The 14,242-nt window shown below is 42.2% G+C and overlaps 1 protein-coding gene across 1 annotated transcript in view; it reads left to right on the top strand.

Moving 5' to 3' along the window:
* lrrc75a (leucine rich repeat containing 75A) overlaps positions 1–14,242 on the top strand; it is an 84,733-nt gene that overhangs the window by 12,167 nt on the left and 58,324 nt on the right. Inside the window, exon 2 of the mRNA XM_031744132.2 lies at positions 659–787. Coding sequence (XP_031599992.1) covers positions 659–787 — 129 coding nt within the window. The remainder of the gene's footprint in view (positions 1–658; positions 788–14,242) is intronic.

Raw genomic sequence — 14,242 nt, 5'->3', positions numbered from 1 at the left:
AACTTTTGGGTGCTTATAATGGAGCAAGATGGATAATGTAAATGATTAATGTCATCAGTGACTTGAGCTCAAACAAATAGAATAGCATGGTTGTTTTGCTCAGTTGTACTGCATCCAGCACACACAGCCTGTGCTGCTTTAGGCTTCATATTATAGTCAGTGACAGGAGCTTTTCCTCAAAATACTTTCAACTGTGGCAGTCTAATCCTCTCCTGCACACTTTCATGTTGCGTTGTCATTCATGTTGACTTTTGAAGTTTTAACAAGGCCGCTGTTCATGTGTGAAGCTCTGCCAACAGGTTTATGCTTCATCGGCTTTGATGGGGCTTGAGATGTGACAAATTTTGTTTTTTGGCCTCCTCTCCAGAAACCAGACAGTCAGACAGCAGGAAGTTCAGCGGGCTTTAATTCAATGCTTTAGGGGATCGGGAAGTTTAAAAACCTGCATTCAGAATGTAAATGTCTTTGACACACTCGTTCAGACTTACATATCAGGGAATGAATGAATTCGTAGCAGTCATGGAACTGTTTTGTGTTTGCTGTATACTTTTCTCTTTTTTCCTTCATTTTTCCTTTTTTTAATGTAGAGCCTGTTTATATGAAATGTGCTACATAAATATATGGCTAATACATATGGTCTTACTTAATGTGTGTGTAGGACCTAGGCATGGAATCAACATCACTGGATGACGTGTTGTACCGCTACGCCAGCTTCAGAAACCTGGTTGATCCCATCACGCATGATCTGATTATCAGTCTGGCGCGATATGTCCACTGCCCCAAGACGGTAGGACACACACACACGCACACACACACACACAGTGTAAATAAATGCTAATAAAACCTAGTACCTCGTACTGTAAAGACTCCTGGGCATGCTAACATAAACACACACACTGTCACTGACTGATGTTATTTATTGCGTTGCTGCTATCAGATGATCTCCTGACTCATTTCTTTGATACTATTTGGTTACGGAAGTGCTCTAAAGTAGCTGTGTATTATATGTGCGTCCTTGAGGGAACTACTGCTGCTTGTGTTTGTTCACTCATGTAGTCCAGTGTGTCACTGAAGGACAGAGAGGGAGAGGGAAAGAGAGCGTGGCAGCAGCGACGCACAATGAATAATGCAAGGAAGAAGGAGGGGTGATGGAGATGAAGATAGGAATTCAGAGGCCTGATGTGTAATTTCTGTACATTCTGTTGTGAAACACTGTTGCCCTGAAGCTGGCTGTGCCAAAAGTCTTTTTTCTAGCAAACACTGACTCCTTTTCAATGTTCTCAGCCTATGATGATGCAGAAACATTACTGAAACAATTAACTAATTGGTATAATCTATATGTGAGTGATTTGTGGCCATTAAATCCTGACCTTTCTAATGCAGGCTTTGCACTTTAATTTGATGGGTTTCCTGTGAAAACAGAATGCTTGAGATGTGAAAAATAAGTATTGCACATCTGCACAACTTCCACAGAGAAAAGGCAAATATTTAGTGCAGACCTATGACTGCTCAAGAGTCAGTACATTTTTACCAGCTGTGTGTCATCATGGCAGAATTTGCTAATTACTCTGGCAATTGTCAGTGTGTATGTCTGTGGAAAGCTCAATTATATAGGGATACCATGTGTTTGCGTTCCCTCATACACACGCAGACAAGCCTAGACATGCCTAAAACTGAGAGCAGCCACCCTCTGATGATGCTTTATGCCTGACTTAGGCTTCTGCAGGGAATCTTTGTAGTCCTCACGTAATTCAGAGGTGGGCAGGTCGATCTAGTATAGATACCAACAAATGTATACTAGTGTGATAGAATCAATGCTTTGTTTCTATGCTCTAAGTTCATTGTGTAGCCCACTGAAATTAGTTTTTTGGAAATGAAACGATACACCTCAAACATGCACTATGAAAAATGTCTAAACCTTTTTGTGTTGACTGTTGCATCTATTTTATTTATTTTTCTATAAAATATTCAAATAACAGAGGTTCACCCAAAGTGCTTTAGAGACAGACACATTTACATTTCAAGTCTCAAAAAACCCTCAAAAGTTCAAAATAAATGAAAAGCTGGTGTGTTTTTGTTGCCTTCAATAATTCTGGAAAGTAAAAATCACGGTGATTTAGTGGTTATTAAAATGTGCTCAGAATTTGCAAATTGATAATGATTTATCTGGTAAAAAGTAGATGCTGATAAAAGGTAGCTTCAGATTTTTTTTTTATAATAATAACTAGCATGCTTGTGCTCTTGGGCTGTAGTTACATCGTAAGGTTTAAAAACTAAGCTTTGAAATGAATAGTGGTAGCAAAAACCGAGATAGGCCGGCAGTGATCACTGCCTTTAATTTAGGGGCTTGTTGAGATCTAATAGAACAACATACAAACCATTAAAACGTTAAAAACACAACAGCCTTAATAAATACAGATTAGTTTTGAACGGGAAGCAGGGTTCATATGTCATCACCTAAAGATCGGATATCCCACCTGCTGTGAATGTTTTAATGCAGTACAGTTGTTGTTATTATTATCACTTGTCACATCCTGTTTATGACAGTTAAAATAGAAGAAGTAGAAATAAAATTGTCTCATGTAAACTGTATATGGTGTTAAATAGGCCTATACTCCTGTACTGTAATGTCGGTCATAAGGGTGGTACTTTAAGAGCCATATATTTTATGAGGTTGTACTCATTGTGAGTTTGAGAACCACTGCCCTAAATCAAGTTATCTCCATTAATGCTAGCTAACATAATGCGCTTCCTCAAAGAAAAAGGCTAAATGCATTAGTAATCCTGGGCAATGATAATTGATGAAATACCCAGAACACACATAAACTCTTTACATCTAGTCTTCACTACAATGGCAATAGTGAAAACAGTCCCCTTTGGCTTTTTATAACCAGTAGGTTTCATCCATCTTTTATATAAAATTTATGAAACTGACTTGCTCTTTCCCCACTAAAGTGACTTTTTTGCCTTGCTTGCTGATTAGAAACAAAACATCAAAACTTGAAGATTAGCATTTTTTTAAAAAGTAAACTAATATTAGCATAGCATTGGGTGTAATGGCACACTTTCATATTGCTATTAGACAGCCATCTAAACCTTCCCTCTGACATGTAGTACAGAAATATACTGTAAATGTGTACCAACATGTACACAGTTTGCAGTTTTTTCTGCTAATCTCATGCTTAAATAAGCAAGGGAACTTTATTTTGAAGAATAGTTGGTGCAATTGAAAGATCAAATTAAGCTCAAAAGTAAAACTAGATTACACAACTAGACAACAAATGGATCAGACTCACTTTATAGACAGACTTCTTTAATGAAAACATTGTGAACAGTGATCTGTAGTCTGAGGGAAAAGGGTAAGGTATAAAATACTCACTTATATCACTGCAACCAGGTGCATTCTGGGAGAAATGCTTGACATACAGCTACAGTCAAAAAGGAGGGTACTGTGTGTAGTTCATAACAGGGGAATGGATTGTGGCTGAAAAGAACAGAGCAGGAATGAGAAAGGGTGTTGTTCAGTGAAGAGAGAAACACAACATAACGTACAGACAGAAGCACAGAGAGGTGTTATCTCACTTGTTTCACTCCGGACATTCTTGTCTGACACATTGCATCACTGTTCTTTTACTTTTCTGACCTGGCTGTCAATCACAGTGTTTATTCTTCATTCATTCTTCGTTCATTCTTTTTTATTATTATTATTGAATAGATAGATCATCAGAACAGGCAACATTTTTCCATTAAAAAAAATGTTGTATAGCCAGAGATTCTCTTCTATTCACTTGCTTCAATGAGGCATTTTCACCAGAGAGCTGCTGCTCACTGGATATGTTCTTTTATTCAGACCATTTTCTGTAAACCCTAGATGATGGTTCTGTGGGAAAATCCAGTGTCTGACATATTACAACCAGCCTTTCTTTCACCAAAAACCATGCTATGTTCAAAGTCACTTAAATCCCATTTCACCTCCATTCTGATGCTCCAGGTTTGAACTTCAGCAGGTTGTCTCGACCATGTTTATATGCCTACATGCCATTACTGAGCTGCTGCAGTCTGACTGGCTGATTAGGTATTTGAGTTAATGAAGTGGGGCCAGTGAGTGTGTTATGTTTGTAAGGCTTGGATAAAACAGCCTCTCTGTATTCCCTTGTGTGACAGCTAATTATTTTTATTGAAAAACAATTTCACACCTTGTTAAGGATAAATGTTTTGTCTTTGGCTGCATGGAAATCTAATTTGAGCCTCTCAGTAACATGTTATATGTTGTCAGATGCTCAGTCCTGTATATTCGCCTTAAGCCTTGTTTCCTAAGGGCAGATGAACTGGTTCAGCATATATAAGGTGATATTTAATGTTGGTGTTTTTTATAGGCATTTGACAGGTATACACAGCAAGAGTGTGAAAGTCAACTGAAACAGTAAAATCTTGGTAGGCTTGTAGAAAAATCAAAACTATGAACTACAAAAGCAGAGTAACATAATATTTGACAGATGTTTGACTGTGCGAATGCACTTCTTTTTATTCCGGCATTTGTCACTGCAGCCCTGAGAATCCGGGCAGTTCCACACACTGGTCCACAGCTTCACACAGAGGAAATTCCCATCAGGCAGCACCACAAAAGCAAGAAGCGTCTTCCCAGAGACCCCTTCCACCCAGCACTCAACCTGCTCTTGCATAAAGCCGGCTGATAACGCTGCTTTGAAGCGGATGGAACATGTTTTCCTTAGCACAATGTGCACTGAGTGCTGCACTTCCACTTTATTTTCTACAGCGGTGGTTGTGTGTATGGCTGCTGCTGCTGCTGCTGCTATGTTGCTGGTTGCATTTTTTTTTTCCAGTATCAAATTTCTTGATGAAACTTGTCGGTTAGTATAAAAAACAGTAAAGTCAGTGGAGTATTAATCACACTGTTTATAACTAAACAAAAGTCCTGAGAGCCTTTTAGCTAAGGACAGGATTAGCAGATTAAGGCAGTAGTACGTAAACACAAATGGAATTGTTGAGTGCATAATATTAATCCAACATCCTCTATAAGTTTACAAGGTGAATGAAAGGGGAAACGGACCCTGAAATACATATCAAACCTCTGTTTTTCAACTAACAAGGCAAACTAAACATCAGAAAGAAAGCACACTCCTGGATAGTACTGCCACTATCGATAATAAAGCAACTCCCACACACTTAGATATGAACACATTACAGTCAATCCCAGATGAGCAGGTATTGATTTTACAGTAAATATGAGATCAATCAAACTGCATCCTATTCATCAAGTCAAATGTGGAGCAAAGTGACCTTTCATTAAAGGTCCATCTAAAGAAGCAGGTATATATATATTAATGTGCTGTGTTACTAAATGTAGTTTCCCAGACAGACTGCATGAGCTGTTATATTTCTGTTTAATAAAAGTTGCTGCATGTTTCATTTTATACAATTAAAGACCCACAAAGAGGAAAATGAGCATTTTTTTATCTTTATGGTATAAATTCTATGAAATTATGAAAATGATTAATCACGGAGACTGCGCTGTCAACGCCAGTGGTGGTGGAAGTTTAAGGTGGACTCTGAGGTAGGACCAGAAATCTTCTGAAACTAGTTTATTTTTGAGCCTGTAATTGCTTCCAAAGGTGCTTCAACAAAGTATTAAGCAAAGGCTGTGAATACTATTAATACTATAGTATTTCTGTAGTCAAACAACAGAATGATTATGACACATGGCATATGCGTCATAATGTCATTTCATAGCTTCATTAATAGAAGTTTGTCTATTAAGTTAGAATGAAGTTGTTTTAATTTCTGTTGGGCTAGTTGTTACAACTTCTAAAATTAGGCTACACCTTTTTGTCTTTGTAACTAGTGTGGTATTTATTTTTGACATGTTAGCTGTAAGAATTCAAAATCAGAAAGAAAAAAATATCCAAGTGACAAGAGTCCCAGTGACATTACTATGCATTGGGTAATTGCTTATAAGTCACGGCTGATTTTCAATAGAGTTATGAAGGCTGACTGTCAGATATCTGTTTCAGTGTTAATGGAAACTGCATGTGGTAATAAGGTCAACATAGATTTAATGAGAAAATGAACCATTTAGCATAAACTGTAAGGAAAACTAGTAGCTAAATTGTTAGCTTAGAGGTGTGGCCTGTCAAGGGTGTAAATATCCAGGCTGGAGTACCCGGACTATGCAAACTGCACACAGAAAGACCCCGGCCTGATGGTGGAATTGAACTCAGGACCTCCTTGCTGTGAGGCAACAGTGCCAACCACCGTGCCACCACGCTGGTTTTAAATGTTTGTTATAAATTTGATTATTTGAAGTAGTAATTTGAATTAATCAACTTGAACCAGAGTTGCCTTGAGGTGAAATATTGAAATAAAATGGATCGGAATTCATTATAAAAACAACACTACTGTGGTAACGTTAGAGAGGAAACCTCAAGAATCAGGCGATCTGCAATGGGCAGCACTTGGCGACAGTGGGAAGGAATAACTTACTTTTAACAGGAAGAACCAGGTTTGGGTAGAAGGAACCATATGCTTGAGAGTTGGGGGGATTAAATTTGGAAAATGGGAGAGCATAGAGACAGTAGGAGAAGAACAAACTATGGGAGAGAGAAGATAAAAGTTAATGCTCTGCAATGATATCCATTACCAGCAGCTGTCACTCCTCAGAGATGCACATAATACAAAGCTGCGTTTCCACAAGAAAAGATTAAGAGCTGCTGTGGGTGTAACAAAGAAGTATCCACTGTGTAGCACAGGCACTGATGCATCATTTACTGCTGTAGAAAAGACAGAGGAAGCACCAAATTATGTAGCCTACCTTAAAGAGCGAACAATGGGAACAGATACCCGCTGAACAATTGAACATGAAGATTTTAGGCTGGTTCTTTTTTTTTGTTGACTTTGTAAAAAAGTCTGCTAACTCTTCCTGTCGATAAAAAGATATATTTTCTTTTGTAAAAAATAAAAAATAAAGTTGATGGTGACAGTAGGGTAAGTACCATAGAGATAAAGATGAGCATAGACGCTGTATTGTCACTTATTAGTATAGGTTGGGAGACAAATGTGTGTCCTGAGAAATGCCAGTTCATACCTGTAACTCCAGTGTTTATCAGGTAATTAGAACCTCCAACCGCCCTGCTTCCCACAGAGTTGTTATGAAGTGAAGCCTTTCCTTGTTTATTTGAGGCTGTAAACATGCAGTTTAGTTGGAAGTTTTAACATGGCAGTCTTTAATGAATAACTCACTTGTGGAAGCGGCGGTAACCCTTGACTTCATTTTTCTACCCAACAAGTTCATACTTGCTAATTATATTTATTAACAAGTTCTACAGTTGTAGCTTGAGTCTTAGAAAAAAAAACATATTTAAAAATAGGGAAATTGGGGAATTTCTATAGGGAAATTGACAGTTGAGTTGGTTCGGGCATCTGACTATGATGCCTCTTTGACACCACAGAGCCAGGACTCACTGAAGAGATTATGTCTCTTGGCTAACCTGGGAACGACTGTGTATCGCCCTGGATGACCTGGAAGAGGTGGCCGAGGTCAGGGAAGTCTGGGCTTCTCTGCTTAGACTGCTGTGACTCCAGATAAGCAGTAGAAGGCAGATAAGTGTATGGATGGATGGAAATAAATAAATCAATAACAATAAATTGTTGTAATGATGAGAGAAATTTCACAACCTGGAGCTCTACTTTGGATTTGATCAGTAGTTGATAAAACTTGTGAAACCCTAACTGTACCAACTGAATTATAAATTGGCTAGTTGGACAATAAGAGTGTCCATAAGTGCACGTGGCACCAGGACGCTCTAGGCCGCAGGTCGATGATCGATTTTGTAATCGTATCACCAGACCTGCGACCATATGTTCTGGACACTCGGGTAAAGAGAGGGGCTGAGCTGTCCACTGATCACCACCTGGTGGTGAGTTGGATCAGGTGGCGGGGAAGGACGCTGGACAGACCCGGTGCACCTAAACGCGTAGTGAGGGTGTGCTGGGAACGTCTAGCAGAGGCCCCAGTCCACGAGATCTTCAACGCACACCTCCGGCAGACCTTCAACAGCATTCCGAGGGAGACTGGGGACATTGAGTCCGAATGGACCATGTTCAGCGTCTCCATTGCCGAAGCTGTTGCATTGAGCTGCGGCCGCAGGGTGGTTGGTGCCTGCTGTGGTGTTAATCCCCGAACCAAATGGTGGACACCAGAGGTGAAGGGAGCCACCAAGCTGAAGAAGGAGTCCTATCGGGCTTGGTTAGCCTGTGGGACTCCGGAGGCAGCCGACAGATATCGACAGGCCAAGCGGAATGCGGCTCGGGCAGTGGCTGAAGCAAAAACTCGGGTGTGGGAGGAGTTCGGAGAGGTCATGGAAAAAGACTTTCGGACTGCCTCGAAGAGATTCTGGCAAACCGTCAGGCGTCTCAGGAGGGGAAAGCGGTGCTCTACCTGCACTGTGTATAGTGCTGGCGGAGCGCTGCTGACGTCGACTGAGAAAATTGTCAGGCGGTGGAAGGAATACTGAGGACCTCCTTAATCCCACTGACACGTCTTCCGAGGAGGAAGCAGTCTGGGGATGAGGGAATGACCCGCCAATTTCCGGGGCGAGGTCACTGAGGCAGTTAAACAGCTCCTTGGTGGCAGAGCCCTGGTGTTGATGAGGTCCGCCCGAGTTCCTGAAGGCTCTGGATGTTGTAGGGCTGTCCTGGTTGACACGCCTCTGCAATGTTGCGTGGAGATCAGGGGCAGTACCCCTGGACTGGCAGACCAGGGTGGTGGTCCCCATCTTTAAGAGGGGAGACCGGAGGGTGTGTTCCAACTACAGGGGATCACACTCCTCAGCCTCCTGGGAAAGTCTATGCCAGGGTGCTGGAAAGGAGAGTTTGTCCGTTAGTCGAACCTCGGATACAGGAGGAACAATGCGGTTTTCGTCCTGGTCGCGGAACACTGGACCAGCTCTTTATCCTCTCAAGGATACTTGAGGGTGCATGGGAGTTTGCCCAACCAGTCTACATGTGTTTTGTGGACTTGGAGAAGGCATTCGACCGTGTCCCTCGGGTGTCCTGTGGGAGGTGTTGCGGGAGTATGGGGTGTCTGGCCCATTGCTACGGGCTATTCGATCCCTATACAACCGTTGCAAGAGTTTGGTTCGCATTGCCGGCAATAAGTCGGACTCGTTCCCGGTGGGTGATGGGCTCCGCCAGGGCTGCCCTTTGTCACCGGTTCTGTTCATAATTTTATGGACAGGATTTCTAGGCGCAGCCAAGTGTCGGAGGGCTTTCACTTGGTGGCCTCAGAATCTCATCTCTGCTTTTTGCGGATGATGTGGTTCTGTTGGCTTCATCAGGTGAGGGCCTCCAGCTCGCACTGGAACGGTTCGCAGCCGAGTGTGAAGCAGCGGGAATGAGGATCAGCACCTCCAAATCTGAGGCCATGGTTCTCAGCCGGAAAAGGGTGGAGTGCCAACTCCGGGTCGGGATGAGTTCCTGCCCCAAGTGGAGGAGTTCAAGTATCTCGGGGTCTTGTTCGCGAGTGATGGGAGAAGGGAGCCGGAGATCGACAGACGGATTGGTGCTGCGGCTGCAGTGATGCGGACGCTGCACCGGTCCGTCGTGGTGAAGAGGGAGCTGAGTGTAAAAGCGAAGCTCTCAATTTACCGATCGATCTCGTCCCTACCTCACCTATGGCCACGAGCTGTGGGTAGTGACCGAAAGAACGAGATCGCGGATACAAGCGGCAGAAATGAGCTTCCTCCGAAGGGTGGCTGGCCTCTCCCTTAGAGATAGGGTGAGAGGTTCGGCCATCCGGGAGGGGCTCAGAGTAGAGCCGCTGCTCCTCCACATCGAAAGGAGCCAGTTGAGGTGGTTCGGGCATCTGACAAGGATGCCTCCTGGGCGCCTCCTGGGTGAGGTGTTCGGGCATGTCCCACCGGGAGGAGGCCCAGGGCAGACCCAGGACACGCTGGAGAGATTATATCTCTCGGCTGGCCTGGGAACGCCTTGGTGTTCCCCCGGATAAGCTGGAGGAGGTGGCTGGGGAGAGGGAGGTCTGGGCTTCTCTGCTTAGGCTGCTGCCCCCGCGACCCGGCCTCGGATAAAGCGGATGAAGATGGATGGATGGATGGGTGGATAGTTGGACAGTCTCCATGCACCACTGGTCCCTGATTTGATTTGACTGATTAATTATTTATTGATATGTAGATATTTTAGGAGGTTTATGCTGAAATAAACCTACCAGCACATATTTCTCCCATATTCCAACCATACATGACAACTAGTGCGTCACTTCTGCCACCTTTGACAGGTCTGCCACTGAAAAAGCCCCAAGCCAGCTGAGAGCTGATTTTCAGCACATTCTGATAACTCGCTAATCCTTCTTGCCACATACCCTGCGCCTTTGTCTAAATACAAGCACACAGACAGCTGCTGAAGACCAGCCACAACATCCAAATGCACATACAGGGAGTGCAGAATTATTAGGCAAATGAGTATTTTGTCCACATCATCCTCTTCATGCATGTTGTCTTACTCCAAGCTGTATAGGCTCGAAAGCCTACTACCAATTAAGCATATTAGGTGATGTGCATCTCTGTAATGAGAAGGGGTGTGGTCTAATGACATCAACACCCTATATCAGGTGTGCATAATTATTAGGCAACTTCCTTTCCTTTGGCAAAATGGGTCAAAAGAAGGACTTGACAGGCTCAGAAAAGTCAAAAATAGTGAGATATCTTGCAGAGGGATGCAGCAGTCTTAAAATTGCAAAGCTTCTGAAGCGTGATCATCGAACAATCAAGCGTTTCATTCAAAATAGTCAACAGGGTCGCAAGAAGCGTGTGGAAAACCAAGGCGCAAAATAACTGCCCATGAACTGAGAAAAGTCAAGCGTGCAGCTGCCAAGATGCCACTTGCCACCAGTTTGGCCATATTTCAGAGCTGCAACATCACTGGAGTGCCCAAAAGCACAAGGTGTGCAATACTCAGAGACATGGCCAAGGTAAGAAAGGCTGAAAGACGACCACCACTGAACAAGACACACAAGCTGAAATGTCAAGACTGGGCCAAGAAATATCTCAAGACTGATTTTTCTAAGGTTTTATGGACTGATGAAATGAGAGTGAGTCTTGATGGGCCAGATGGATGGGCCCGTGGCTGGATTGGTAAAGGCAGAGAGCCCCAGTCCGACTCAGACGCCAGCAAGGTGGAGGTGGAGTACTGGTTTGGGCTGGTATCATCAAAGATGAGCTTGTGGGGCCTTTTTCGGGTTGAGGATGGAGTCAAGCTCAACTCCCAGTCCTACTGCCAGTTTCTGGAAGACACCTTCTTCAAGCAGTGGTACAGGAAGAAGTCTGCATCCTTCAAGAAAACATGATTTTCATGCAGGACAATGCTCCATCACACGCATCCAAGTACTCCACAGCGTGGCTGGCAAGAAAGGGTATAAAAGAAGAAAAACTAATGACATGGCCTCCTTGTTCACCTGATCTGAACCCCATTGAGAACCTGTGGTCCATCATCAAATGTGAGATTTACAAGGAGGGAAAACAGTACACCTCTCTGAACAGTGTCTGGGAGGCTGTGGTTGCTGCTGCACGCAATGTTGATGGTGAACAGATCAAAACACTGACAGAATCCATGGATGGCAGGCTTTTGAGTGTCCTTGCAAAGAAAGGTGGCTATATTGGTCGCTGATTTGTTTTTGTTTTGTTTTGAATGTCAGAAATGTATATTTGTGAATGTGGAGATGTTATATTGGTTTCACTGGTAAAATAAATAATTGAAATGGGTATATATTTGTTTTTGTTAAGTTGCCTAATAATTATGCACAGTAATAGTCACCTGCACATACAGATATCCCCTAAAATAGCTAAAACTAAAACAAACTAAAAACTACTTCCAAAAACATTCAGCTTTGATATTAATGAGTTTTTTGGGTTCATTGAGAACACGGTTGTTGTTCAATAATAAAATTATTCCTCAAAAATACAACTTGCCTAATAATTCTGCACTCCCTGTATTCATATTTAAGGTTAAGAAACATCCATCATTAGCACACGTACATGCATGCTGACACAGGCCTGCAGATGTGCTGAAGGATTTGACTTGATTACCAAAAAAGCACACACTTTAGATGTATTTGCAGCCGCTCAAATGCTCACTTGCTCTCACACATTGGGTGTCACAAACAGCAGCACAGCAGCCTCCATAGAGTGTGTGAAAGGTCTATTCATTGCTGTGTGACTCCAGCTAAGTGGGGTGACTAGTGAATCTTTACTTAGAGCAGCGGAAAGCTTCGCTGCTTTATCACTGCAGCTGTTCCGATTCTCTCTCTTTCTGCTCTCAGTTCTTTTACCTCTTTATTCCTCCTGTTTCACACCTCTTCTGTCTGCTCTCTTAATTTCTAATTTGTCTATGTGTTGTTCCATCTATGCGTCTGTGTCTCTACTGTTCTCGAGCTGTGAATCCAACAGCTCAGCTTGACTTTGTTCAGAATAACAGTATCCGTTCCTGGATGTGTGCAGGTTCATCTCTGCTCATATTGCGGTTAGTCAAATGTCAGATGTTTGCCAGTCTGTCACCTCATGACATTATCAGATTTGAATTATTTCATTTACTTATTCAAAATGTCAGCTAGAGCCATTCTAATTCAAACACAGATAAAAGTCTCAAGGTGCCTTATACACCGTGGAGCTATTTGAAGAAGCTAGCAGCGAAGAGGCGATTCAGGGTGCACCAAGCATAAGAAAAAAGTGATTGATTTGTTTGGTTTAACCCATAACTAACCTCAAGACTTTCCATAGGAGTGCTTTTATCACCATGAAGGTCGTGTGGCTCAAATCCACCGATCCAGTCTTTTTATGCTTGAGAGTTAGAGCCACACCCCACAATCCTGTACCACACAGGTTGCGTAGTGAATGTAGCATAAGCGACTCGAACTTAGGAGACCAGTGTCACAGCCTAATAGGAAGCACATATAATATAGAATATAATATAGATCTATATAAATGTATGAACTAATCATTTGGATCACAGGGATTGGTAATTGTCGTTAATTGAATAATTTCTATCTCCCCATTGTTAGTTAACATCCAGCAGGGTTGTAGTCATTATGTGGGCACAACATGCACCATTTAACAGTCTTTTACCTGGAATCATTGACCTGAAGTCACTGTCTGCCCCTCATTAGTCTTTTACCACATTTTTTACAACCTTTTTCTTGGTTCAAAACATAGACTGTACAGTTGTAGCAAAACATTTTGACCGTGGCATAAAGTTTGTTTTTCATATTGTGAAGAACAATCACAGGAATTTCATGTTTCAGAAACTACAAAGAAATTAAAAATTAGCTTTGACAATGGTGACATTATTGCACATAAAAGATGTACATGTCTAAACTGATGCCACACACTGGTTTCTAGATTTTGGCTGTTTCTACATTGTGATTGGTTTCTGGTTTGTGGAGCCAGAAGTGACCATATTTGGAAGAGAAAGTGGAGCGCTTACTTATGAGCTAATTGGTTAATCAGTTCTAAGTAAGGTACCAATAAAATGCTAGAAATTCAAACATCAGAACTGAAATAAAAGCATCTTGCAAAGCCTTTGCCATAAAACAGTCCATGTTATGTTATTCCATCAAATCAGTAATTTAATAACGTAATATAAACTGTTCCAAAAGGCACCAGTTACCTGTGTTGGGCCACCTGTCAATCAAAGTACCCATGCTCCTATCTTTATTTAGCATTGGCAAAATCCACTTGAATGAAATCACCTGTATATAGTCGTGGCCAAGATTTTTGTTAGTGACATTTTGTCATTTCAGTTTAATTTGAATTTAATTTTTATTTATGTATTTTTTTGACATATTTCTATAATATTGTGTGGAAGTTTTCTTCCTAAGAAAACTTAAGAAAGCAAATGTGCCAACCCAGCTCTTAGTAAACTTTTACAGGAGCACAATAAAGAGCATCCTCTGTCACTGCATCACAGTGTGGTACTTCAGCTGCACTGCAGAAAACCGTCGAGCTCTGACCCGGACCGTCAAAATTGCCCAAGGGATCATTGGAACCAAACTCCCGAATCTCGACACGGTCTATGCTAGCCATTTACAGAGGCGAGCTAGCTGCATCATCAAGGACCCAACCCGTCCAGGTCACAGACTTTTTGTATCCCTCCCATCGGCAAAGAGATATAGGGCAATCAGAACCCGCACAAACAGACTAAAGAACAGCTTTTTCCC

Source organism: Oreochromis aureus, linkage group 14 (genome assembly GCF_013358895.1).
Source record: "Oreochromis aureus strain Israel breed Guangdong linkage group 14, ZZ_aureus, whole genome shotgun sequence".
NCBI lineage: Eukaryota > Metazoa > Chordata > Actinopteri > Cichliformes > Cichlidae > Oreochromis > Oreochromis aureus.
The sequence above is the reverse complement of the archived record's forward strand: the minus strand, read 5'-3'. Positions and strand labels throughout refer to the sequence as shown.